General features: G+C 48.2%; 5 protein-coding genes across 18 annotated transcripts in view; 3 read left to right on the top strand and 2 right to left on the bottom strand.

Moving 5' to 3' along the window:
* Positions 1 to 642: 642 nt before the first annotated feature.
* On the bottom strand, positions 643 to 5,218 carry zranb1a (zinc finger, RAN-binding domain containing 1a). Its single transcript, XM_088360788.1, has 10 exons — positions 4,886 to 5,218; positions 3,625 to 4,469; positions 2,569 to 2,756; positions 2,353 to 2,506; positions 2,200 to 2,271; positions 1,929 to 2,127; positions 1,744 to 1,864; positions 1,517 to 1,646; positions 1,210 to 1,442; positions 643 to 1,105 (listed from the first exon to the last, which is right to left on the bottom strand). Exons 2-10 carry the CDS (start codon positions 4,457 to 4,459, stop codon positions 890 to 892), a joined length of 2,148 nt encoding a protein of 715 aa, XP_088216914.1. The 5' UTR covers positions 4,460 to 4,469; positions 4,886 to 5,218; the 3' UTR covers positions 643 to 889.
* Positions 5,219 to 5,810: 592 nt separating this feature from the next.
* Positions 5,811 to 7,945, top strand: hpdl (4-hydroxyphenylpyruvate dioxygenase-like). Its single transcript, XM_088359715.1, has 5 exons — positions 5,811 to 6,501; positions 6,598 to 6,764; positions 6,840 to 6,991; positions 7,379 to 7,497; positions 7,578 to 7,945. Exons 1-5 carry the CDS (start codon positions 5,843 to 5,845, stop codon positions 7,741 to 7,743), a joined length of 1,263 nt encoding a protein of 420 aa, XP_088215841.1. The 5' UTR covers positions 5,811 to 5,842; the 3' UTR covers positions 7,744 to 7,945.
* Positions 6,790 to 25,987, bottom strand: part of lhpp (phospholysine phosphohistidine inorganic pyrophosphate phosphatase) — a 29,186-nt gene continuing 9,988 nt past the window's right edge. For 2 of the 13 annotated variants that reach the window (XM_088359719.1, XM_088359718.1), the window contains exons 4-13: positions 21,994 to 22,143; positions 21,609 to 21,796; positions 21,247 to 21,400; positions 21,114 to 21,177; positions 20,948 to 21,040; positions 20,754 to 20,845; positions 15,788 to 15,889; positions 11,595 to 11,702; positions 8,613 to 8,673; positions 6,790 to 7,843 (exon numbers count right to left, since the gene is read on the bottom strand). In XM_088359719.1, the coding sequence (XP_088215845.1) occupies positions 7,793 to 7,843; positions 8,613 to 8,673; positions 11,595 to 11,702; positions 15,788 to 15,889; positions 20,754 to 20,845; positions 20,948 to 21,040; positions 21,114 to 21,177; positions 21,247 to 21,400; positions 21,609 to 21,796; positions 21,994 to 22,124 (1,044 nt within the window). In that variant the 5' untranslated portion in view covers positions 22,125 to 22,143 and the 3' untranslated portion in view covers positions 6,790 to 7,792. Of the gene's footprint in view, positions 7,844 to 8,608; positions 8,674 to 11,594; positions 11,703 to 14,075; positions 15,588 to 15,787; positions 15,890 to 20,753; positions 20,846 to 20,947; positions 21,041 to 21,113; positions 21,178 to 21,246; positions 21,401 to 21,608; positions 21,797 to 21,979; positions 22,171 to 25,987 lie in introns of those variants that run through there. The other 11 variants (XM_088359726.1, XM_088359725.1, XM_088359729.1 and 8 more) reach the window with 9 other exon arrangements.
* fam53b (family with sequence similarity 53 member B) lies at positions 9,206 to 14,255 on the top strand. The gene is made up of 5 exons (XM_088359730.1): positions 9,206 to 9,382; positions 11,830 to 11,990; positions 12,305 to 12,359; positions 12,460 to 13,082; positions 13,696 to 14,255. Exons 2-5 carry the CDS (start codon positions 11,904 to 11,906, stop codon positions 13,948 to 13,950), a joined length of 1,020 nt encoding a protein of 339 aa, XP_088215856.1. The 5' UTR covers positions 9,206 to 9,382; positions 11,830 to 11,903; the 3' UTR covers positions 13,951 to 14,255.
* Positions 22,359 to 25,577, top strand: oat (ornithine aminotransferase). 2 transcript variants are annotated; one of them, XM_088359712.1, is made up of 10 exons: positions 22,359 to 22,481; positions 22,996 to 23,198; positions 23,269 to 23,493; positions 23,559 to 23,654; positions 23,733 to 23,860; positions 24,024 to 24,146; positions 24,227 to 24,355; positions 24,422 to 24,535; positions 24,597 to 24,741; positions 24,812 to 25,577. In XM_088359712.1, the coding sequence occupies exons 2-10, from the start codon at positions 23,012 to 23,014 to the stop codon at positions 24,970 to 24,972; spliced, it is 1,308 nt and encodes a 435-aa protein (XP_088215838.1). In that variant the 5' UTR covers positions 22,359 to 22,481; positions 22,996 to 23,011; the 3' UTR covers positions 24,973 to 25,577. The 2 variants fall into 2 exon arrangements, with proteins under 2 accessions (XP_088215838.1, XP_088215839.1); XM_088359713.1 differs by lacking the exon at positions 22,359 to 22,481 and adding an exon at positions 22,673 to 22,786.

Genomic DNA, 25,987 nt, shown 5'->3' on the forward strand with positions numbered 1-25,987 from the left:
ACAGGAGGGCGCTCAAATACATTGGTTTCATTTAGTATTATTCAAATAGTACATTGCCAAGGTATATATTTAAATAATACATGCATTTTGGTTTATAGTAAATTTATAACATGGTACTTTTATAAACAGTTTGGAAATAAATCTGAATTGATAATATTGCATCTTTAGAACAAGGCATTTAGACTTTAGCTTTAGATGATTGTTTTTCTTGTTCATATTTTTTTTATTTAAATATATAGCTGTAAAAATCCTGAGTGGTAAGCTTGTTGAAGGTGGATTAAATTGATCATTTAGCTGCCCACTAAATCTTGTATGAATTAATAAAATTTATAAATTAATTAATAAATGACTAAATCTTATTTTATTATTGTAATTCCTAATCTTTCTTTCTTCAGACTAACATTAAAAGAGCTCCAGCAGGCAATTGCGCCTTCCGGATGTCAGACACACAAGTGAAAGAAAACAAAAAGACAAGATGCAAGTGAATCAACTTTAAGCGTATGAATGCACTCTGTCCAAAAAGAAAGCATTTGCTTCTCTCCCCCCCGGCCACCGCCACTTCTGAGCGACTAAGTCTCAATGTAAAAATGTCAGTATAGTGCCCCCCCCCCCATTTCACAGAATGCAGCTGTTATGTTGTGCAAAAAAAAAAAAAAAGAATAAATAGCATCAATAATGATCAAACAGGCCGGGGTGGGGTCGAGGGGCTTTCTCAGCTAAATGTCTGTCAGGCAAGTTGCAAACAACAACCAAAAACTAGTGCGCTTTTTCTTAAGGATGAAATAATAAGTACTGGGAAGACTGCATCACATGCAAGAAAATAGTCCTTGTGACATTTTGCGCATTTGTTTTTGTCGTCTTTTTTTTTTTTTTTCCAAGCGTCTGCCACTCACTCGTCTTCGTCGTCCTCCTCCTCGCCGTCGGAGAGGGCGGCGCAGGGTCGTATCTGTCGGTACGTGTCCAGCCACTTCTCCAGCATCTGCGTGACCAGCGGGTGGTTGCGGCGCCGCGAGCTCTTCTGCATGGCGGCCAGCATGCCGCCGTCGGTCACGCTGCAGTCCAGCCACGAGCGCAGAAGCTTCTCCTGCTGCTCCTCATTGCCCATCTGCAGGGAAAAGCCGACATGAGGGCGAGGGGCAGATTTGGGACCAAATACGACAGGTCCAATTCATTTCTTTGTTTTAATCAACCAATCCGACGGGAGCATACCTCCTGCGCAGACAGGAAGTGAATGTGCAGCAGCTTGCGCTCGCTGTCCACCAGAGGCAGAAAGGTGACGGTGACGTCGTCGTCCGTGTTGAGGTTGGCGCCCGCGCCGCGATTGTCTCCGTAGCCGTCGTTCTCCATGGCCACCAGGGCCGAAAAGTGGCCGCGCGTGTAGCCCAGGGCGATGGGGCTCTTCCAGCAGAAGCTCTGCTCCCACAGCAGCGGCAGGTACACGCCTGCATCAAGTATTACCATGCGTGTTGTATTCGACAGAGAGCCACGTTGTCGGCCAAACCGTGCGTGCGCTCACCTTGAAATCGCGTGTATCCTAACGTCTCCCCTCGGAAACTTTTGTAGTACTTCACGCCGTAAACGATGATGGGCCTGCGGAGGATGTGTGCCAGCACGAAAATGTGGGTCTGCTCCAGGCTTGCCCCGGGCTGCACCCAGGGAAAGGCAAAGAAAAAGAAAACAGTTCTCATGTTATGATGCGACTTCAAATGGCCGTCACGCAACACCTTCCTACAGGATGCTCACCTGGCTGGCCAAGGACAAGATGAAGGCCCAGTCCTCCTGCCACTGCTCCTCCCGCACGGAGAAGTGAAGACCGAAGCTTTGCGAGTACCACGATTCCCACTCCTTCCAGCGAGTGTAAAACCTAAGCAAAAAAATAGAAGTGATTCTTAACAAGATGAGGCAGGCTGACTGTTTTTCCGACTCACCAGTGCGAGCAGTCGTGCAGGCTGTCGTGGAGCGTCTTGCGCAGGACCGAGTCCTTGTCGTAGATGCCCCACGTGGCCTGTAGAACCGAGTCCAGGAGGCAATCCCCGGCCGTGCGGTTCCACAACGCGTAGAGGCGGCTGTCCAGACGTGTGCCCAGCTCCATCGACCAGTTAATAACCGGCGATTCTTCCTCCAGTTCTGCGCAGGTAAGACAAGATGGCGTCAGAGCTGATTATCATTTGCAGCTCTCGGAATAAACACGCGGCTCACCTTTCTGCACGTCCCGATCTAAAACCTCATCGAACAGTTTCTCCTGGACAGCCGGAGGGAGGTCCTCGATATCTGCGGGGGAGCCCGGCGGAGCAGTTAGAAGACGGAGAATGACGCAAAAGGCGCCGTTGCAAAACGGAGGGCCCGAGTTACCGGCGGGCAGCGTGAAGGTGACCAGGTCGCTCAGGAAGTAGCAGGCAAAGTCGCCTTTGCGCTGATGCAGCGACGCCGTGATCTCCCTGCGGATCTGCTCCGTCAGCTCGGGACACACCATGGACGGGATGCACTTGGCCGCTTGCTGATTGACCTGAAGGGGAACGAACGCCGGGGATGCATGGATTGCTCGGCAACAGCGTGCGGCAGACTGACCTCTGTGAGGAGCACGGCGAGCATATCCTGCCGCTGAAAGCGAATGGCCAGGTGCACCAGCGTGAAGCCCACGTCGAACGCAGACGCCCGGTTGAGGAGATGCACCTCGTCGGCGGTCAGCTGCCGCGCGATGTCGCCACCCGACGACTTGTACGCCTCCACCGTCGCCAGGTCTCCTTCCACGACGCCTGTGTTAAAGCAAACGAAATATACGCAGTAAAATCAGTCACAGAAAATTTTGATTTTAACAAATGAAAAAGAACATTCTGAATAATCAGTTGGAATGCGCGGATGGACTTTCAGCATTGCTGCACTCGAGGAAGTGCTCGGCCGCCCTCAGAGGCGCCGGACACTTCCTGGAGCGCTGGGAACGTGGATTGTTTGCTGACAGTCACATAGGTCTTGGCAAAGTGAACCTTTCGAGTTACTGCTAAGCTTTATTTACATCCGCCAAGCCGACAAACGTGAGAAAACATTGCGCAACACTTGGAGACTTTCGATACCAAAAGGACATTTTTGCATTAGCTGTCAACAATATCTCCAGGAGGAAACCTGCATTAAGTTTAAAATTTCTAAGAGGCTGCACTTATTTTCAAATGAATGCAAATTAATGCTAGGAAAAGAAAGACATTGGACTTTTGCGAAATTCTATTTCATGGCTATATCACCCTGTTGATTAATGTACGGCAGCAAAACATTTGCCGTGTGTTTTGCCCTAGCATTCTATTTTGGAGGTGTTTACTAGGAAGGGGTGGGGAGGGGGGGTTTTGAGCGCCGTCCAGGTCCTTGCGGGCCGCTCTGCCGATGACCAGTCCGGCAGCTGGGCTACCAGGCGCTCCTCAAAGGCCCTCTTCACGAGAAGCCACAAAGGAGCCGTGTCCTGCTCTCCCGCACGCCGTCTGTCGCCGCCCGGCGCAACAAGCACGGCCAGTCGGCCGCTTTGAAAAGCGGTGCGAATCGATTGATTTTTTTCAGAATACGTCAGGATTTTTCTTGCCGGAACCATTTTGACCCTTTAATGAATCTCTGCGTGGAGCAGATGAGAGACAAACTCACCAGCGCAGGCGCTGAGAAAGAGCCAGTCCGTTTTCCTCATCCGGTTTCGTATCTGCTTAAGCTTCTTAAAGTCCATCTCCTGCTCCTCCTTGCCGCTCACCGCTCCCGCCGCCAGCTCGATCCTCTGGAAGTCCCTTTGGACGTTGTCCTCCCTCTTGGGTAAGGGAGGCGACCTCCTCTGAGCCAGAGGACCCACGCCGGTGCTGCAGCCGCCCACGCTCCCCCTCCATCGCGACCGGTCCTGTTCGTTGATAATGGGCGAGCGCTCGGCGGACGGGGCGGCCAGCTCGATAGCCCGCGGGTGGTCGCACACGACGCACACGAGTGTTATGGGCGAGTTCTGATAAGTGCACGACGGGCACATCCAGTACTGCTGGTGGGTGTTGAGGCGGTTGCGGTCATTGTACTCCTCGCACGGGTCCACGGGAGAGTGGGGCGGCGCCGGGCGGCACCCGGAGGTGTGGGGCGACTCGGTAGGGCTGCCGCTTTTGGGACGCTGGCACAGACACTGTGTGCAGCGGACGGCTCGGGGCCAGTTCAGGTAGGTGCACATCTGGCAGGACCACTTAGTGGCGATCTCGGCCATGCTGGCCGGACGGACGCGGGGCCTGGCGCTGGAGTCCGGGCAGATGAGGAGGCTGCCGCTGCCGCCCTCGTTGGCGGGGAGGTCCCAGGAGCCTCGCGCCGGGTCCAAGTCGGACCCGCTTTTGTACGGCTCCTCCGTGATGATGGGACCCCGGGACCTGTGAGCGCGGCACATGGTGCACTTGGTGGCTGAGGGCCAGTTCTCGTAGGTGCAGTAGTCACAGGCCCATTTGTCCCTCGGGTCCGTCATTGTCGATCACCTGCGGGGCGGAACAGGTGTCAACTTTTTGTTGTCATGTGCATCTACTTCTAACATCTGAATCCAAATTGGAAAAGATCAAGATAGATTGCAAATCCAAACTATTTTTTTCAATGAGTAGGCGTGGGAAAGGACTGTACTATTGTGATAAATTTGCACTTTTTGCAGAAATGACATACAATTTTTAACGACCAAATCCACTGATTTAAATTCAGCAATAGAGATGACACACTGTGGCTATTTTTTGGTGTATTAAAAATTGGATGTAGCCAGCGAGGAAAATGACTGACAGCTGGTATTTAAATAAACTATAGTACGAGCTAGCTGTCTTAGCATACTCCGCTAGCCTGACGACGCATTTTGCAATGACAGGATCCGAACATTTGATAGTGTCCATGAAGTATTCTACGCTCTTACCGTCTCCTTAAGGTGTTGTCAGGAGAACCACAACAAACCCGTCTTGTTTTTGCTGTACGTTCCCCCTTCCTCTTCTTCCGCCGCCGCCTACTGTTGGTCAAATCTATCCCGAACCGATGTAATAAACCGCCGTTTGTACTCTCTCATGTTTACCTCAATGGACACGATCACCAAGCTGATGAAGAAATATCCCGATCGTCAGCTGAGACTTTTGTTTATTTTGTTTTGTTTAGGCTTTTTTTTTTACACGGACTATGTTGTTTAATGGCGGCGACACGGAGACGAAAGCGTAGCTTGAGCCAAAATAAAGCTAGGCCTGGTGACGTCACAAATCAGCTGGAGCAGCGCTCGCTGTGATTGGACAAAAGTGGGAAGACAACGGCGTTACGTTCACGGCGGGTCGAGGGAAAAGAGAACGCGACAAAGTCACGAGGCGTTCAAGTACACTGTGACATAATTGTCGAGGAAGTCAAGGCACTTGAATAAGTTCCTTTTTTTTAGTGTTTTTTGGTTACATTTTTTTAAACAAGGCTGATCATGCTCTCAAATGAATTGCAGTAAGCGCTCAGAAAAAAAAAACAAGTAATAAAAGGATTGTGTGGTTGTTAACAATAAGGTAATAATAAATGAATAACCTTGGACGACAAGGTAAATGGCAACCTAGGAATTAACATATACTGTAAATGTATATTGCATATAAGCACATGAAAGTTGTGGCAGTGCATAAAGTAAAACAAACTGATATTATGCAACACTACAGGATGAATGTCACATAACCGCGAGTGATTTGACAGGCTAATATGTATAGAGATTATTTTTTTCCCCATAATCCCTTTGGCCGTTTGAATAACCGCAAATGGAAAATAATGCTGTTAAAATATTGACAATACGTCACCAAAACATTGTTTGTTACTAGTTTAAGAGACCCACCCAATTAACAATTTCCCCACATCCGACATGGCTGCCTACATGAGACGGATGCACCACATCTCTCTGCATGTCTCCAATGTGGATAAACTGGCCAGCGACTTTATTAACAAATTCAAGTTCAACTTGTTCGCCTCCAGGCTGACGGAGCGGACCCGGCAGCTGGTCTTCAGGACTGGAGCGGCGGTATTTATAGTCAATGAGAGGGCGAACCGAGTCCATTCTCCCCGGCTCAATGTCGAACCGCCGCCGCTGCAGCAGCAGCAGGCGGAAGAGCAGCAACCGGCGGGATGCCTTTACGATATTTCCCCGCACTACCCGGTGGACACGGTGTGCAACGTGTGTTTCGAGGTGGACGACGTTCACGGTACGTTCGAGGCTCTTCGGCGTTTGGGCTGCAGTTTCCCGGTGCCGCCCACCACCGTGCGGGACCACCAGGGGAAGGTCACCTACGCTGTGCTACGCTCTATAGTGGGCAACGTGTGTCACACGTTGATTGATAAGAGCGAGTACCAGGGAAGCTTTTTGCCCGGCTTTGTGGTTATGGAAGGCTGCCAAGAGCAGCAGCAGCTTCCGTGGGCTGGCACCCACGTGGATCACATCACGTATGTGTGTCCCATCGGCAGCAGCCAGCAAGTCCTGAGTTGGTACCAACAACATTTTGGGTTCCAGAGGTTCTTCATCCATCGGTGAGAAGGCCATTCAGGTCTAACCAATTTTAAAAAATGCCTTTTGCACAAAACAATTCATGTTCTCCCAGTTGATGCGAGGTGGCATCTTTGCAGAAACGACCAGACAGACGGCGGCTTTGTTATCCACCAGAAGGGCATCGGCCTCCGCTTAGCCGCAATGACATACTGGAACTGCGACGAGTCCGGACTTTCGCTGCCCGGGGCACAGCAAGACCAGCCCGACTGCAAATTTGTCGTTGCAGAATCGCTGCCTGAGCAAGGTGACAACAGCAGCAAACAAGATGGCATGGTTTGAATTACATTTATTTATTCAATGTTCTTGCACTGCCCTCCAGGCAGTAACCAGGTGAAGACTTTCTTGGAGGAGCATCGAGCGGCGGGGATCCAGCACATCGGGCTGTACACCAGGGACATCGTGGAGGCGGTGCGCAACATGGCCGACGCCGGCGTGCCCTTCTTCTCGCCGCCACCTGCCTACTATACCGAAGTATGTGCAAACACCAAATGGTTCCAAGGCCGCCAACAGAAATAATTACAGTAATCATCATTACACAAACTTCACTCAGCGTGCCCCAGGGTTCCTTTCCTAGTCATATGAACTTTTCAAACAAAACTGGTGAGAAAACACTGGCTTTAAACTCTTGGTGACGCTCAGGGCTCTATTTCATAATTACTTTTCCCCACACTTGACTCAAACGATCATTGGTTCTTTACTTCAAAGCATGCAATGCCTCGTATTCACCTTGATTGTACCCAGTTTGTGCAATTCGTTTTTAGTTAAAAGTTCAAATTTTCCCAAATAGTTGACTCTCCGAAATGGATGCTTAATCTCTGCTAATAACCTTCTTGATTCTTCAAACTTGTGGCATGACAGCAAGGCAAACTGCAGGAGATTGAGGATGCGGGACTGGACGTTCAGAAGCTGGCGCAGCACGGCGTTCTTGTGGACACCGATCCGGAGCAACGGTCCTCGTCAGACAGCGAGACGCAGAGGTGATCATTTGATCAGTGTCTTCACAATGGATGATACGAGTCCATCACTATTTTCAACAACAGTGTCATCTCCTCCCCAGATACCTCCTGCAGGTGTTCTCCAAGGCCATCTTTGAGGAGGACACCTTCTTCCTGGAGCTGATCGAGCGCCGGGGGTCGAGCGGTTTCGGTGAGGGCAACATCCGGGCCCTGTGGAAAATGGTGGAGACGAACATGGATGTCGAGAAGGCGGAGAGCGCACGCTAAAGTGCCCTGCAACAGTCCAATCCAAGTCTGTTTTCAACTCTTTTATCCTTTATTGCTGGAGTTGGTTCTTCTTTCCCCTGCCATCAGTGTGTTTGCGGATCTGTGTGAAAGCAGACATAAGACTTATCAACATGTCAAGTTCTAAAACAGGCTGTAAAATAGTATCTTGAATCAAACTGACAAAATAAACGTGTTCCTTGATTGACAGAGTCCATCAATAAAAAAAAGATGTCTACAGCAACCGAGAAAGCTCAGCTGAAATGTAAACAAAAGCTTCATTCACGTTTGTGACGGGTAGACAGCGCCCTCCTCGGGAGAGATGAACACACTGCAAGTGTGTCATAAACATGCCAAGACGTTTGCACCCCCAAGCACAAATCTTGTCTGCCTTTAAGGCGAAAGGCAGACAGTCGAGAAGGGGGGGCCACCGGGGGGGATTAGTGGCACGCAACAGATGTTACTCCTTGATTAACAAAAGGGTTTCTGCCAGGGGTGACATACATGACTTGGCAAACCACATTCTAAATACATAGGATACATGGAGAATCACAAAATAAATGCAGCACAAACAACAAGTGTCCAAAATAATATGCAACCATTGCATCATAAAGAACTAAAATTGTTTTTATCGCTTCAATTCCATATTTACTAACTTACTAATCAACCTAATGTATTAAATACATGTGAAAAAAACACCACTAAAGTTAGTTTTTGACATTTTACGGCTCCAAATAAGTCTAAATGATGTGCATGACTGAGAAGATGTTTATTTGTTTAAAACATTTTTTAAAAAACTTGGCCCAAAATGCTATTTGAGGAACAATATCACAAACACTTCCTTGTCAATCAAAGGGGAGCATTATACCTACTGTCATTGTTTGGTGGTTGTACATCAGCGTAGTATTTATCACATCTACTGTATTTTCACCTCTGAAAAAAAACAACAACAAGATGTGGTTAGTACAGTGAGACTTTTCTTCCTTGAGTACTCATGATGGGGTTAAAGCAATGTTAAAGGTCACTTCCTGGACATCTGTTTGCCATAAATGTATTTATCATCCTTCCACCCTTTTCAAGGAAGTTTATTCTTGGAGTTTTAAAAAGCTAGATCTCACTACTAACCCCCACTGCGTCACATTGGTATGGTAAAGTTACCAGGTTAGAAGTTTTTTGTTATGGAAGAACTTTAGTGTGTGCTATAATGGATTACTTTTCATGACAGCACGGCCGGATTGATCCATTACGTTGAATGGTCATATTTTCGAAATGGGTATTGAATAGACAAAACGGGACACAAGTTGGAAATATGAGTGTTTCACTTGGAATAACTACAAATATGCTAGCGTTTGTTGGAGAAGAATTCACGTATTGCTGTTCGGATGGCGACTTTAGCGTTGGGAATGTGTCACCCCTCCCGGCAGGCCGTGAATGGTTTCGTCCAGTGTGTGATGTCACGAGCAACGTTGGAACGCACTATAGTAGCGCAGAGGACTTGAGTAAATGTTGCACTTTATCCCTCAACCTATTTACTGCGTGCTTGACACACGCTGGCTTTGCATTTTTATATTTTCTGTTTGAATGTTTAAAAAGGCAGACCAGATCTCAATATGATCCAGCGACACTGAAAAGCAACTAGAAGGTAATGTTAGACACCCGACTCATGTTTTGACTATTGTTGCGTTTATGTCAATACAATAGTCGTAAATACGAACTCTGTTTACTAACTTGTTAACTCTTTTACATGTTTTCCCGATCAATACAGGTAGTGATTGTTTGTCAAATAATAACTTTATATAGTTTTGAAAACTTTTTTACCGGACCGTGATCATGTTTCTTTTGTCTGTAATGTGTACTTCTTTTAATAGTGTGCGTCAATTCACCGAAGTTGTGTTTTCCCCCACGCATAGGAGTTTTCATTTACTTCCCTAAATAGATGCCGAAAAGTATGTCGTTTATTTTTGTTTTTTTTTTACTCTGTCATGGAAGATAAAGTCGGGAGCTCACATGGGGTACAGTGGCGTGAAAAGGGGTGACGCAAGGGGGGCTCGGGCATCCACCTGAGGGTGGCGTGTGTGTGTGGGGGGGGGTAACTTTTTAGAATTAATAAAAAATAATAAAATAATCTGATAATGGCTCGTGCCTAGTTAGAAGCAAAAATAGCATACAAATAAGTTTAAACTTTGCCACATTAGTGCAAAAATTGGTCTATTTTGTATTATTTACTTCCGTATGAATACAGACGGCTTGTTTGATAAGAAAGTTCGATGTGACGCAAAAGACAATCAATGAAAGGTTTTGCAACACCTCGCCGAGAGCTTTTAAAAACGTGTTTTATTGTTATTTTTTCTTGTGACTTGTGTGTTCAAGTAAAGGCTATTAGACTGGAATGTTGCCGTCTTATGAGTCCAGCAGAACCAGAAGTTTAAGCACTCGTTGCCGTCAGTCAGTCAGTCACGACGGGGCTCATAAACGCAGCCCTTGAACTCCTCGATGTGACAATACATGTGGAAAATATTACACTGCACATTTGACCCTTTCTTTCTTTTTTTTTTACAAGTGCAGACGATCCATTTCCGAGCGGATCGCCACAGAACTCGTGTTTGCTCTCTAGCCTGCGTGTAACATTCTGTGGCCGCTCGTCACGGCAAAGTAATTCTCCTTTCGTGAGGGGGATCTCAGCTGTTAATGGTGGGACACCCCCCCCCCCCAAAAAAAATTTGTATGATTCTGCAGATGATCTACTTACATAACATTTATACATAGTCCAAGATTGTAGGCCGCCTTTTCAAAGTTGGAAACCTTCCGTGGGAATTAAGGGGAATCAATCAGGAAGTAATTTACAAGATTAAAGATCGGCCCGGTTGGATTGAACATAAATAGATTGATCATGCCTGAAGAGTGAGGCAAAAGAATGATGTCACAGGAAAGCGAAACTTGTTTTTTTTTTTTTTAGCAAACAATTTCTACGAATTGAATTACTGGGAACTTGTTCTCTATTCTGAAAGGTTTATGAATAATAATATCATAATAATGACGTGGGTTCTCTGAAAAAGGCTGAGGCTCTGAATTAGCAGTTTTGCAGAAGCTTCGTATAAAAGAGACGAGTGCGCTTCTGACAGGGCTCGGTGTTGTCGTGCTGCGCGGGTAGGAGGATGTTTGTGTTTTCAATTGTTTGCCCTTAATGGCCTCCGTTTTGGACGTCGCTCCTGCGCCAATGTATACAGTGGCGGCGATTATATGTGTGTGGGGGGGGATAATTAAACAGCGGCCCCCTTGGGAGCGCGCCACTGCTTGGTGGCCATGCTGAGTCTTTGTGTTTATGGTAAGCGGGCAGCTGCAAGCTGGAGGACCCCCCCGTACCCCCCCACGTCTGATGAGCGCCTCATTTCATTCATTCATAAATAGATGTAGGTGAACGTAGCCTATGTTTCTTTTTAGTCCGTCACCCTGGCACCTGCCCTTTAATTCTTAACAACAACTGGCCTTTGAGTGAATTACCACAGTGATTAGGCATGCTGCGTCCGAAAAACTGGTCCAACCATCAATTAGCTTTGGTTATTTGTAGCGTGTCTTTTTTTTTATGGCGTGCTTTGTCACAACACACCCTCTACATTATGACACAAGACAGAGTCCAAGCTAAAAAAAGTAGGCCACTATTCACGTACTTTCTTTTTGAGTCACTTGAGACGTTCCTTTTTTTTCTTCCTTTTCATTTATGAAAATGTCATTCAGTGAGTATTAGCAAATTTGCTACATGCTACTCGCATCCTCCACGAACAGGAAGGTTGTTTTGATAACCGCAAGGTCGGCTATTTCTGGACGCCCCCCCCCAACAATGAGGATTGACTTACACAACTTTGACTTTGAGAATAACTTTCACTCCCGGACGGCTGTGAGTCGTCCTTTTCGAACAAAACAAGTGTCGGATTCCGCGGTTTTGGTGACTTGGCGGTGAGAGCCTGTGGTGGTAGTTAAGTATAGGTAAATATGTTTAAAAAAAAAGAAATAGACAATTCCAGGAACTTGGAACTAAAAGCTACTAAGTTACTATAGTTATGAATTCAACTTGGTGTGTCTCTCCATCAGAATTGGCAGTTGAAGGAGTGAACATTGGCCATGGCCCACTTGACTGACACTCACCGGAACAGCTCAGGACCGGGATGTGCGTCGCCATGGTGATCATTTGCAAGAAGAGGCCAGTAAAGGGCGGCGACAATGTAACGTGCAAAAGCGCACAGTTGGGCTCGGTGAGTGTCGACTTTAATTACAGGTCCAATTTTGATGGGAAATGAAATTCAGAAGACGGGGACGCTCGTCTCGCCGTTACATTGAATTGCATCATGGCTCAGTTTCTGGAGCTCCGTCAGCTACGTCTGTTTCTGTCACCCGCTCTCCATTTCCTCCACTGGCTGTCACAATAGAGTCGTTGACGTTCAGCAAGTCTGACTCATTTTGTAAATCACGTAGGTGGAGGAGGAGAGGAAGAATTTTGTGCTGCCCTCTGGGCCACATGCAATGACGTCGAGATGCCTGCTTGATTTTTCTGGTCTTACTTCCATAGTTGCGGGCGCAGACCATGAGCCAGGGGACAACGCTCTTCCCTCGTGAACTTGCGGGTAAGAAAAAAAGTCATGACATGTCGTCTTATCTCAGTTGAGGTTCCGGTGAGACTCCATTGAGGAAGGAATTTAAACGCGTCTGCTGAATGTTTTGTAGATACAAGGCCATGGTGCGAGGTGGCACGCGGCTGCGCCTCGCCGCAGAGTCCGGTCGGCACGAGCCTGGAGAGTCTTTGGGACGTCCTGCCCGAGGTGCACCGGAGCACTTCCCAATGGGGCTGGGATGTGGGCTCCGCGTCCGGTACCATCAGCAGCCTTCTGCAGGACCTCAGCTTGACGGAGGCCGCCGCATCTTCCCCGGCGGCGCCGCCTAGCAAACGTCAATGCCGTTCGCTTTCCTGCTTCGACGAGCTGCACCGCTCCACCTGGAGACCCCAGGGATCCAGAGTGTGGACGGCGGTTGAAAAGAGGAGGTGCCACAGCGGTGGGAGCGTCCACCGTGGCGGAATGCCTCACACGGGCTTCCCGGCCATCCAGCGCAGCTCCAGCTTCAGCCTCACCGCCGCCCCGGCCCAGCCCTTCTACCTCTCTCAGGAAGAGATCCCCGAGCCCGTCAGCTCGCCCGACTCCACCCCTGAGCTGGAGCGCCGAGGAGGGCCGGGGGGTCTGGCCCGTAGCCGCTCGCAGCCCTGCGTTCTCAATGACAAGAAGATCGGGGTCAAGCGCAGGAGGCCAGATGACATGCAAAGGCCCTCGCTGGATCTGGCAAAGATGACTCAGGTTGGTGGAGCAGCCATGATACGCATGAGTGGAATCCCTGAGATTCAAGCAAGAGCTTGTGACGCCACTCCTTGCCGACATGGAAAGGCGGTCAAACTAGTTTCAGACAGTCACTAAGTCATGAAACGCGAGTGAAACAGCTGCGGCAGAGGTCACGCCAGTGGAGCGTGTTTGTAAAGAGATATTGATTGGGATCAATTCAGCTTCAGCGGGCAGATCACAGGCCAGGCCAGGCTCCTGAGATATCAATCAGCTTCTATAGACGGCCAGTCAAGGTCAGAGTAGATGATGAACCTGGTAGATGTTCTCACGAAGGGTCTTTCTAGTCATCTCCAGCACGGCCCGTTGGATGATTCCGTAAGCTAGCTCTGACTGGGCTCCTTTTTCCGTCACGCGCGAGGCAGCTGTTCCGTCTTCTCGGCATTAAAGCGTAAAGATGGGATCATCTTAATGCGCAGCTGTCAGGATCCTGGCATCCGTTCTGCACGAGGTCCTTTCAAGGTCCTCCTCCATGTATGCCTTGATTGTGCCACAATCACATGTGCCGCACGTGGTGTTGTCGCACTTAGAAGTTCTTAACTGTAACATTTTTCTTTTTCGGCCATCTTTGCAGAAACTTCAGAACTTCCACAGCCTCAGCTGCCCGGGAATCTCAGGCAAGTCCGGACACAGCGAGGACTTTTCTACTGGCAACGCTTGGGACGACGTTGCGCCTATGACCAAGCACGAGCCGAGCGGCCTCGCCACGCGGGAGGTGGAGCGGCTCTCCACGCCTCATAAAGATAAGGTGGCACTTTGGAGAGGCACCGAGAAGGACGCCTGTCTGCTGGGAGGCGAGCTGGACATTGAGCAGATCGAGCGGAATTGAGACTTGAAAGTCTTACGGACGTTGTTATGCACTCATTTTTTGTTGGGAGTGGTCTTAAGCTGTCCCCGAACTACGCAGGGGTTCTAAGTGTGTCTCAGGAGACAAAGCAATCAGGACGTGTGGAATGTCCAGGTGAAATAACAAGTCTTAATTTTTTTTTCCTAACCCTTCGCCTTATCGCATTTTGGAGAATTTGCGGCAGGTTTGTACAAACGGGAAAAATGTGGCTTCTCTTCACTAGCATTAATATTTTACAATTTGTAACGACAAGCGTATTTCTATATGAATAAACAGTTTGAAAAGTGCCACGTGTATGCTTTCTCTTGATTTAGCTAGTGAAGAATAGAATCGGGAGAGGACCTAAAGAGGATCTCTGCGGGATACCAACTGAAGTTTTAATAAGTTATTTTGTATTTAATGCAACAATGCAAAGTGACCCAATTTAAAGACAAGCCACAGCGTACTTGATGAGCCTGTGTTTGTGAAGCCGACCGAACAAGGATGATGTCGGTCGCTTTTTTTTTTTGGGGGGGGTGATAATTACGGCCGGAGTGACGGAGCTAAACTGCTGTTCACCCCAGAGGCCTAACCCCCAGCCCACGCAGGCTTCCTTGCACTGGGGGAAACAAAAGGGTCTTTTTTTTGTGGGAGAAGTGAATGCGGGCCATGTGTCAGGCCGCCTTGCTAACCTCGCGGCAACCTCAACGGCAAGCAAACGACCTCCACCACCCCGTAGCAATCAAACGATAGGAAGTGTTCTTTGAGGTCTTATCAAGTGACAGTTGGCCCGACGCTCGCTCATGTCGTCAAATCTACAAGTCACACCCTTTCCTGTAGAAGCGAACCACAAATTTGAAGTAAATTAGACATAGCGAGCTTTGGGCGATAGGAGCTTCAAATAAAATCTCAAATACCGATTTCAAAGTGAGCAGGTGTGCAGAGTTGAGTTGACACGCTGATTCCTGGTCAAGGGCAAGAGTGCACTCCAAATACTTCACACTTCTGCCTTAGGTGCTTTTTTGTGAGATTTATTGCTCTTCTGAAATAGCATTAGCTACACCTGCACAATCTAAGAGATGAATTTTTGGGATGGAGAAGGTCTAACAGACAGACTCCAGGCTTTGTCTGCTCAAAGTGTCAGTCAGCTTAGCATTGATCATCAGCTTAAGAATGAGCTTGCTAGCACTTTGCAGCGGGTTCCTTGGCCAATCAGAAAGAGGCGTGGCTTGCGTCCTTTTTGGAGCATTTCATGAACTCGAATTGCCCATTAACAGTCAAGCTTGTGTCAGTTCATGGTGAAGTGAACCACGAAGCCTTCAATGAATCACTCGCCAATGGGCTTTTGTTCTTGGCGCTGGATCCATTCGGGTACGCTGGAAGCTCCGGGGCAGCCGCCTTCCAACAATCGTTTTTGTTTTGTTCCAGCTGGCCTGCCCGAGCCCAGTTTCTCGCCGAGGCTAAACCTCAGCGCGGGACGCCGGAGTGAATGCTAACGAGCGGTTAATGATGTAACAATGAGGCGGCCGGGCCCCCGGGAAAAGCTTGTCCGTGACGCCGATGATGGTGAGACGCTTTGAAAGGAGATTCCAGGGGCGATTGGTCACACTTGGCTTGCGGTTGTCGTCTCAGCGGCCAAGCGGCTTCCCGTTCCCAGATGTAGGAAAAAAGGGAATTCCGGGTAGACATTAAACTATCCCAACATCTGACTGATTGATAACTGTCACAGATCATTAAGATCTTTATTGAGTCTAACGTTTATGGATAAAGTAGTAGCTTTTTTGAGTTTCCAGATTTTTTTTTTTCTAATTTCAATAATTGACACAAAGGTTTAAATCACCTTAGGGTTTCCCCCCTGTGGTTGAGGATCACGTCCACAGCCTGGGCCAGGTTGTCGGCCGTCCCGTCGGCGGTCACGCTCGGGTGCCTCTGGTCACTGGGCCTGAGGAGAACCCAAAAGGAGAAGAGTTGATAACAGGGTGTCTACCGGAAGATTCCGGTGCTAAATTGTTCCCAGGAGATCACAAGAGTGCACGTCAACAAAGTATGCGGAGCTGTCTCGATGCCTACGGGTGCAAACTAGCTACAGGTGAGACTCAAGTGAACCCTGAGATGATGAACGCTGCAAAACTATGTGGACGCTCAAAGCCTGGTTAAAACAGCAGGTGTGTGTGTGTCTGTAAAAAAAGCACATGTGTAAATCTAACAAAATAAGTTTTATGCTATTAGTTTGGTATCTACATCCTACACAACAGTTGGAAAGAGTGACAACGCTGGTGGCGGCCATGTTTGGGCTCAGTGCCAAGCGATGGTTGGGAGATAAGGCGGCGTAATCAGCTGGTGGGGGAAATGCGATCGCTACCCTCATGCAGGCCCCCCTTTTCTTGAAAAGACAAGAGAGGCCTCCTTCATTCATCCGCATGACTGCCCCCAGACTCATTTATGGAGAGGAGGCCTAAATGCCCCCCCTTCCTCTGTCTTGGACCGAGCCACGGGTCGAGGCTCCAGATGGGCACCGGGCCCCCGCGTCCACCCCATGTGCTGAGTGTGTGGCACACACACCGCCATTAAGCTGCACTCCGAGAGCTCGCCAAGGCACCGCGGCAAATATTTGCACGCCGCCAGAAAGGAGGCCAGGCGCTGGGCTTTGCAAAGAGAAGCTATTGAATGGTGAACGGCGCGGGGAAGCGCTGCCTGCCGTGTGTTTGCGCACGTCTGTCAGCCGTCGGACGTTTGGGTGACGTGAACCGAGCCGCTGATGGTCCCGGTCTCCCGTGCGGCCTCGACGACGGATCCACTTCACAAACATCTTGTGAATAATGAAGAAGAGAGCGAGAGAGAGGCTAAATGGCCGCATGCAAAATTTAAGACAAAGCATCTTGTGTTACCCGATGAGGTAACGCGTCCTTCAGGTCTACGGAATACGAAAGGGACGGCACACATGTGACGTGGCGAGATAGCGGGCCCTGGGTGACTTTCACACGGCCGCGAGGTCATTCGACAAAATGCCGGCCGGCCAGCCAACTCCGATGACTCACGCTCGGCCAAGTCGGTCAATGATCGGCCAGAGACGAGCGGGGACTTTTGTCACCATCCTGTGATAAACCCCAGAAGGTGCCGCACCTAGAAGCTCACAGCCATCTTGGAAGTGGACAGCAGAGTTACACATAATTGAGAGAAAAAGCATCAAAATTCAAAGCAGCTGTGGATGGTGCCGTATGAGAAGCGGGCTCCCGTAAACATGACTGACGTGAGCTGGAAGCAGATACAAATGAGTCACAGCGTTGCCTCGCTGTCATATTATGTTCCATTTAATGTTTGAAGCAGACGTGTCAAGTGTCAGCTTCAAATGTGACTTTCAGCTGCCTTCGAGAAAACCGTTAAATTGGGCCTTTTTTTTTTTTTTAGCACAGAATGCAGATAAGACCCAAATGAGGGTCGACATGGAAACCTCAAGAGTGACCCGATTTTGGTCTGAAGGTGGTGACGTGCCGGATACGCCCTCGTTAATCACAAGTGCCAGGCGGCGGCTGGTGCCAGAAGCTAACGTAGCATTCTATATCTTCTACTTCTGGTCTGACAAGTCCTTCTGGACCTGCATACTTCAAGGTCATTCTCATCAGATAATCTCTTACATCTGCTTTTTTCGTTTTCTAAATAACACAACGTCGTACATAACTTCACCTGGCTTCGCCGAGGGGGGAATCCCATTTATGAGCGAAGCGGCGCCGAACGCCGAAAAACAGTCATAGGGCTGCCAACGCGAGGGTGGAAAAACCCACGAGTCAGTTTGTTGCCGAGAAGGTTTTCACAGTGCACGCTTGGCGAGAAAAGCACCTTTCTCACCCTCGCGAAAACAAACTCCGAGGGGAAAGGGAAGGCCGCCGCTGTGTGATGTCACAGGTTTTAAACGCGGCCCCGAAGAATGCTCTGAATGAGGTAAAGAAAGACAAAAGCGTCTTTCTGCTCGCATGCACGATGCAGCTGCGGGGCTGCAGACTCAACTGAGGCGGCAGTGTTATGTCAACAGACGGTGACAGATGTTTAAATCTGCGGCCTTCACACACACTCAAATGGCTTTTTCGGCCACCTGACTGCAAAAGTCGAGCAGCTGAGGTTGCTTAAGCGGGCGGAGGCCTGAGAGCGAGACAAGATGGAGGATCCCCAAACGGACAAAACCGTTCTTGCTCCTTTCCAACGCAAACACATCTCAAGCTGAACAAGCAGGAAGTTTCACTCTTGGGTTGTTAGAGCTTCAATTTAGCGTTTGCCAATCTTGGGCTTTAAACAATTTTCATTAATTCTAACATCGAGATAGTCCTTTATAAAAAACAAACACTACAACTAGGCGAAAAAAGCAGTACAAACACACTGGAATCTCTTTTTAATAAAGTTTTCCATACCGTGCACCGCTACTTAGATGGGGAATTAGCAATTTATTATAAACACTTGGCGATCCTGCACTCGTTGAACCCGGCGTTCCCCAGGGCTGAGTCTTATGCCCGTGGCTTTTGTTTTCTCTTAACACACTGTTATCCTTCCTGGACAAAATATTTTCACCAACTCAGATGCAGCTTTGGCTGCTGACGACTTTCTCAGTCTCCTTCGCGTCAATATCGTAACGCGCAAGAGCGTTTTGTTGCAGCTAAGGGACTGCTGAGTCACACATAATTAAAAAGGAAAAATGTGCCAAATTCAGGCAGTGTGGACTGGCTAACGGTAATGGCAATGTAGGAAGTTAGCATAAAATCGACATAGTAGCTACTAAGTAAAACCACATTTGGTTTCAAAGTTATGATAAGTCAAGCAAGGTGTTTGCAATATCTGCAGCATTCCGACGGACAAAGGACTGTCCGACACGCTCCGCTTGGAATCTGAGCAACAAGAGGAAGCAGGAAAGCCTGCAGCCAGAGTGCAGACGGATGTTTCAAACCGGTGATTTCTGCGGAATATTCCACTTAAAGCATCGGATGCAAATGCTAACCGCGGAGAGACCGACGGGTCAGAGGACAAAACGGCGTCCCGGAGTCTGCCGGACGATCGTTGCCAAAATTGATTGCGTTTACGTTTCGCTCGTAGCTGCCGATTCGGATCCAAGCGAGGGAGTGGAACAACATGGATTAGTCTGGAAGTTAATTAGCAAGCGTCAATGATATTGCCGCAAATACATTATGCAAGGCATATTGTAACGTCGGCACGATTGTTGGCGCTTCAATCTGTGAAAGAGAAACCAACATGTGCCATCCAGATAAGCGATAAGAGGTTAGCGACACCTGATGACACCGATTACAACCCACGCCGACAAAACCGAAAGAGTGCTTGCGGTCCGTGTCCTCGAAGTGAATGGAAACAAAGATCATCATCATCCAACGTTTGTTTTTTTTGTTCTCGCTGGGTTTTTGTGATGCTTCACGGGCAAAAAACTCTCACTTCCTGACTGTTGAGCCGTTCCCGAAAGACTATCCCGCCTGACCTGCTGGAAAACCCTGACTTCAGCTTTCACGTGCAGCCAAGCGTGGGCGCTCCGCCGGGCCTTGTGATTTACACTGTAAACCGTTTTCAAGGCGGCAACGGCGGCTGCTGTGCGAAAATGTTTGTCGTGCGTTCTCATCTGCCAAACTCCGATGAGAATGCGCAGCATGTCCCGACACCCTCCCTTGTTTATTTAGGTGTTCCTAATCATGTGGCCGGCTACTCTCATGTTCTTGTGGAGGGATGGGGGGGGGGGATGCGGCCTTGCATGTACACTACATGTGAAACTGATTACAGCCTCCATTTGAAGCCTTTTTTTTCCTCTCTCTGCAGCTAAGTTAAATCAAGAAACACACATGAACCAACGAGTTCCTTCTGGAAACATATCCTGCAGGCCCAACAAGATAATCCCATCAACTTTGTGTCGTTAAATGTGTGGGAAGGAGGAAAAGAAACTTATTTGAATAACATACTCGCGCTGGGCCGTTTGAACAATGACTGTGGGTTATTTCGAGTCATTGTTTTCAATTGACAAGAACGATTGATTATGGGTGTGACTTTTCCAGTCGTTTTGGTTTATTTCTATTGTACGAGTTGGCGGTTATTATGAATAAATGATGTGCGGAGTGTTGACCGATCTGATTACTCTAAGCCGCACGATAAGAACTTTCAGTGATTTGTGTCTTTTTTCCTGGTCCAGGCCCGGCTAGCCTATTTGCGGCCGGCTCTTTTTCCTTCCAGCCTGATGGGAAGCAGAGGTCTGCGCGGCATCTGCTCCATGTGGAAACAGCTGTGTTTTCCCACATCTGACTGGAGTTTAGAGCGCATAAAAGCTAAAAAAGCTGAAGCAGGCTGCTGCTGCTGCTGCTGTAGCATCCACCAACTGAAGTCATGCAAGACGTGCTTTTTCCTAGTTTTCTCCTGAGATGGCACAAACTGGAATTTTAACACGCAGCTTGCACACTTCGCTCCCCCCCCACCCACCCCGGCGCCACAAAAGCACTTTTTTTCCCTCACAAATGTAATCACCAGCATGAGTCTGTAATTATTCTATCACCAAGGCACCCGAGCAGCCTCGTATCATAAATATGTCAACCGTACAGAGATTCCCTTGTGCTATTTTTGGAGGCATCTCAATAAAATGTACTCATCTATAAGTTTGACCCAAAAAAAGAACATCAGTGGAATAAACAACTGTTGTCTGGCGCCCTCTGTTGACAACTAAGTGAAAGTGTTTTTTTTCTCCAGAGAGCCAGACGGTATTTTACAGCATGTCTAGAAATGTTTTTTCTAATGAATAATTAGTGTTGTGTTTTTTCCCATAATCCACCAACCTGTATTTTCCCGTTCGGACTTGCACACCTTTCATTCCGACTTGCTGGGCGCCGCCAACATCGTTCACCAGATCGTCGCCAATCATCATCACCTACCGGAGCAATGAAAATGTATTTGTAGTAACAAATCTGTGGTCCAAATGACAAGGTGATGTCCGGCATATTGCTTCTGGGTTTACGCAAAGTATCCCCACCTCATGTGGCTGCAGAGCCATGTCGTTGAGAACGCTCTGGAAGAACGTGGCGGAGGGCTTCCCGATGACCTCGGCCTCCACGTCACAGGCGTACTAGATGAAGACAAACCCAGAAGCATCCAGTCATGGTGACTAGCAATCCCATCTCGTGTGATGGCCACTGTACCTCCAGAGCCTTCATGTAAACTCCCACATCTAGCTTCAGACCATCCGTCTCTTTGTAATACTTTCTGTGGACAGATAGTGTTAACCACGCTATGAAGAATGTATATGATAAATAAAAATAATATCCACAATACCCTTTTCCGAGAGAGAACAAGGTTGGCTTCTCCAGGCCGATCAGGACCCTGAATGCCTCATTCAAGTTGGCGTAAGAGAACTTATCAGCCGCGTCACCGATCACCACGCAATTGGGATCGCTCGTGTCCATACCGTCAAACTCAGGCAGAAGCGCTGTCGGAAGACACAAAAAAAAAATGAGACTAATTCATTCATGCATTTACATTAGTTTTGTGTTTTGGACCATTAATCACAATTGTTTTTTTTAGCAGCATGAGTTTCAGGAAAAAAATAATTGTTTCACACTGTTTTAGTATTAGATGGAAAATAAAACGAATAATAAGTCAAATTAAAAACCACTTGACGTATGAGCAGGCAGTACCATCATACACCAGCAGGTGGGGCCGCAGCCCTCTTTGCCTCAGCACAGCAACAGCTGCAGGTGCAGGAGAGAAGACCTCATTGACACAAATGTCAAATCCCAATCTTTGGAGTTTGGCCACAAACTTCTCTCTCGCTGCCTGAGTTTCATTAGTACAGAATCTCAACTTCAGGTCGGACGCTTTGAGCCTAACACATAAAAGCAAGCCAGAGTATCCGGTGATGAGATGGTCAGGAACCACAATCCCATTTCCGCACAATAGACCAATCACAATTTATCCGTCACTTTTCCAGCCAATCAGAAAGTGTGACGTTCCCAAGAAGGGCGAGCCCCCGAGCCAATCTGACCAACCGAGTAGATCTGGTACCTACAGTTACAAACTCACTTCCTCACGGCTTCGATGGAACCAGGGATGGCCACTCCGTCTCCCTCCCCGCTGTCATACAAAACTCCGCACATGTCCAGTATGACGCCTTTTAAATTCGTAGCGCAGCTCGGCCAGCAAGTGTCCGCCATGACGACTACCCCTCCCGTTCTGCGCATGCGTGATACCAGCTGTCAACTTCTTACGATCACGTTAGAAGACAAAAAAATACGTTTAAATAAACAGATTTACGACACATATTAAATTTAACAAAGTAATAATAATAATAAAGACATCACGAGTCGGACTGTTAATCTTGCAATCAAGGCGAATGTTACAACATGGGGGCGTTTCCTGTGACGTCACGCTTAGTATATTTCCGTGCCTGGGAGGCGTTTTGGATCAGAAATCCGATCTAACCGGCTCGGCACCGATCTACATCGAATAAGGATAAACCCAGCAGACAAGCAGACACACAACGCTCTTAAACTACATTCCACCTCGTTCTGGTACTGGCTTTGTTCTCTTCTTCTGCCTTATTTATACACTTGACAGCTAAGATTATCTTAGCTACCTAGCTAAAACCGTGGAATACCACGTGAATGTATACCCAACGTGGATGTGATGATTTTGATCATAAATGACATTACATTGCATATATATATAAAAAAAAAAAAAATTTAGCTCTGTGCTCTAACGTCTGTGTGGGGGTGTGTTTGGAGGCTGGACCTTTAAGCCTATCATCTTTCAGGGGCAAGTGAGCAACTGCCAAAGTTAGGACACTTATCTCCTGTGCTGTTTACAATTTAACAACGTGTCCTAGGTGTATTTTGTCCTTTGCAGGTGGGGGGGGTTCTTTCTTTCCTAAGTGGGAGCTAAGTGGTGGTCACCGCCTTTTAACTACGCTTCACAAAGCATACAATGTTTACTGTGCTTGAAAGACTTTAAAAAAAAAAGACGGAAAACAGCCGGGACGTCATCATTGCACAGCTACCCTTGATGTTTTCCACCTTTTTGCCTTAGACGTACGCACACCGGCATGAAGTCATTGATTATCCAGCTCAGTCGCAGCCTGAGGAGCTCTGCGCCGTACCGTGGCGTCCACTCAGCGGTGCGTCCCGCCTCTTCACGCAAGCCGCTCACCTCGGAGGAGATCTACGCTCGTGAGGAGAAGTACGGCGCGCACAACTACCATCCCCTCCCTGTGGCGCTGGAAAGGGGCGAGGGTGAGCTAACACGCTGCATGAAGAAAACTCAAGGAATTGAATTTAAGTACTGTATTATCTTCTGATCCAGGAATCTACGTGTGGGATGTTGAAGGCAACCGCTACTTTGACTTCCTGAGCGCCTACAGCGCCGTCAATCAGGGCCACTGCCACCCCAAGATCATCGCCGCCCTCACCGACCAAGCCTCCAAGCTCACGCTGACCTCCCGAGCTTTCTACAACGACGTGCTGGGCACCTACGAGGAGTACGTCACCGCTATGTTTGGCTACGACAAGGTCTTGCCCATGAACACCGGTAAGGAAAAGCGCGAGCGTCCGTTTGGGAGCACGTGAGAGACGCTGACGGCCATCTTGTCAAAGGTGTGGAAGGCGGCGAGACGGCCTGCAAGCTGGCTCGTAAGTGGGCCTACAATGTGAAGGGCGTGCCAAAGAACAAAGCCAAGATTGTTTTTGCTGGTCAGTGAAACTTCAAATGAAGTCAATTTGCAATGCATGTAGTAAAAAAAATATATATATATATTCTTTGTGTACCAGATGGCAACTTCTGGGGCCGCACGCTGGCAGCCATCTCCAGCTCCACCGACCCCAGCAGCTACGAAGGCTTTGGCCCCTTCATGCCCGGATTTGAGCTTGTGCCGTTTAACGACATTCCCGCGCTTGAGGTTTGGTTTTAGATTCTAGTAATCAAAATAAGAGTGAACTGAGGTTTAACTGGATTGTTTTGTACCAAAGATGTTGTTTTGTTTTTTTTGTACCAAAAGTGCAACTGCTTATTTTCTCGGCGTAAACCGAAAATAGGCTTGACCATGTTTTGGTCTGTTGCAGAAAGCCCTCGAAGACCCGCACGTCGCCGCCTTTATGGTGGAGCCAATCCAGGGAGAGGCGGGCGTGGTGGTGCCCGACAACGGCTACTTGACCAAAGTCAGGGAGCTGTGCACGCAGCGCAACGTGAGGATGCCGTTTTAGCCTCATGCTAGCCTAAAGAGTCAAACTTGATTTTTAAAAACTTGATTTAAAATGTATTTAAGGTCCTGTGGATCGCCGACGAGGTGCAGACGGGTTTGGCGCGAACCGGGCGGCGTCTGGCCGTTGACCATGAGCAAGTGCGGCCAGATATTGTCATCCTGGGGAAAGCGCTCTCGGGAGGGGTTTACCCAGTAAGTGTTCTTTTTGGTTATTTTTTCTAACTTTTGTGCAAGGCCTAACAATTGCGTACGCGTCAGGTGTCGGCCGTGCTGTGCGACGACGAGGTCATGCTGACCATCAAGCCCGGGGAGCACGGCTCCACGTACGGAGGGAACCCCATCGCGTGTCGGGTTGCCATTGCTTCCCTTGAGGTCAGTCATTTATTTGATCAAACAAAAAAAATGAACCCTTACAACTAACACTTTTCTGCAGGTGTTGGAGGAGGAGAAGCTAGCGGAGAACGCAGAGCAGATGGGACGGCTGCTGCGCTCGGAGCTGAGGAAGCTGCCGTCCGACATTGTGAGCACGGTGCGAGGCAAGGGCCTGCTCAACGCCGTGGTCATCAAAGAGACCAAAGGTAGCCGCGCCGTTTGACCGCGTTTGTCCCAACGGGGGCGCTGACGAGCCACGTGTCGTTCCCCGCTCAGACTACGACGCGTGGAAAGTGTGCCTGCGCCTCCGCGACAACGGCCTGCTGGCCAAGCCCACCCACGGCGACATCATCCGCCTGGCTCCGCCCCTCACCATCAACGAGCCCCAGTTGAGAGAGTGCATCGAGATCATCTACAGAACCGTCGCCGGGCTCTAAAAAGTACCACACGTGTCACTCATCTGTTTTTTGTTCCTCTTCACTTGACTCAGCATATTGGTTTAGGACTGATTTTCAAGGAACTAGTTACAAGCGTTACGAGTGTTACAGATAAAATGGCTAAGCACTTAAGCCCCAAGCTTAAACAAGTATGACTTGTTCGTGAATGTTCAACTGCAATTATGCAGTGATGAATTAAACAAATAGAGAGCTTATCAAAACATACAAAACCTTTTGACGATAGCCGAGAGAGGTACCGGGAAAGTTTATGCGCAAATATTGGTTCACCCTGCAGTGTTACTGGTTAAAAAAAAAATTTGAAAAACTACTTCCAAGATGCAGCGGAACAGAAACTTGAAGGTTTGACTTTAGAATTTTGTTTAGTTACATTGCGTGTGACTTATCAGAAGTGCACACAGGATTTCAAGGATCAGATTTTTAGTGGTGTTTTTTATAGTGAATGCATCCATGTGGATGGGCACAGTTACAATAGCAGAGCATCACGTAACCATGGTTACTGTCTGTCACTCAAGGTACCAGCATATTTTAATTTCCAAGACTGAAGAAATCTTGAACTTATTTCAATAAATTATTGCAGCCAACAATGGTGTGAAGTGAATCTCTAACAGAAATGACAATGGAACGTTTGGCAATTCTGCAGTAACAAGGACTGCCACTAGGTGGGGTAGTGACCTCACTCAATTGCAAAAAAGGCAACGTGGGAACTAAACATTACAGGTGCATGAGTACATTAGAATAGTGTGGCTCATTTATTGTACTAGTGAAAAGTAAGACTAACCAAGAATTACATTTTTAACATTTTTATCAGTTAAGACTAATTGAATCATGTTATGAGTCAATCTTACAGCAATTATGTTGCAACTTCCTAAGTCAAATCTAAAAGTTGGCCTCATAACTATGATGCTAAGACGATCCGCAGTTGTCGTTTTGGAACGGGAGGCCTACGGAAGAGGACAACGGCGCCCAGTCAGTGTCTTCAATCAGACCGCTCGCG

The sequence above is a fragment of the Syngnathus floridae genome, chromosome 18, assembly GCF_059516105.1.
Source record: "Syngnathus floridae isolate MCC-2025c chromosome 18, RoL_Sflo_1.0, whole genome shotgun sequence".
Lineage (NCBI taxonomy): Eukaryota > Metazoa > Chordata > Actinopteri > Syngnathiformes > Syngnathidae > Syngnathus > Syngnathus floridae.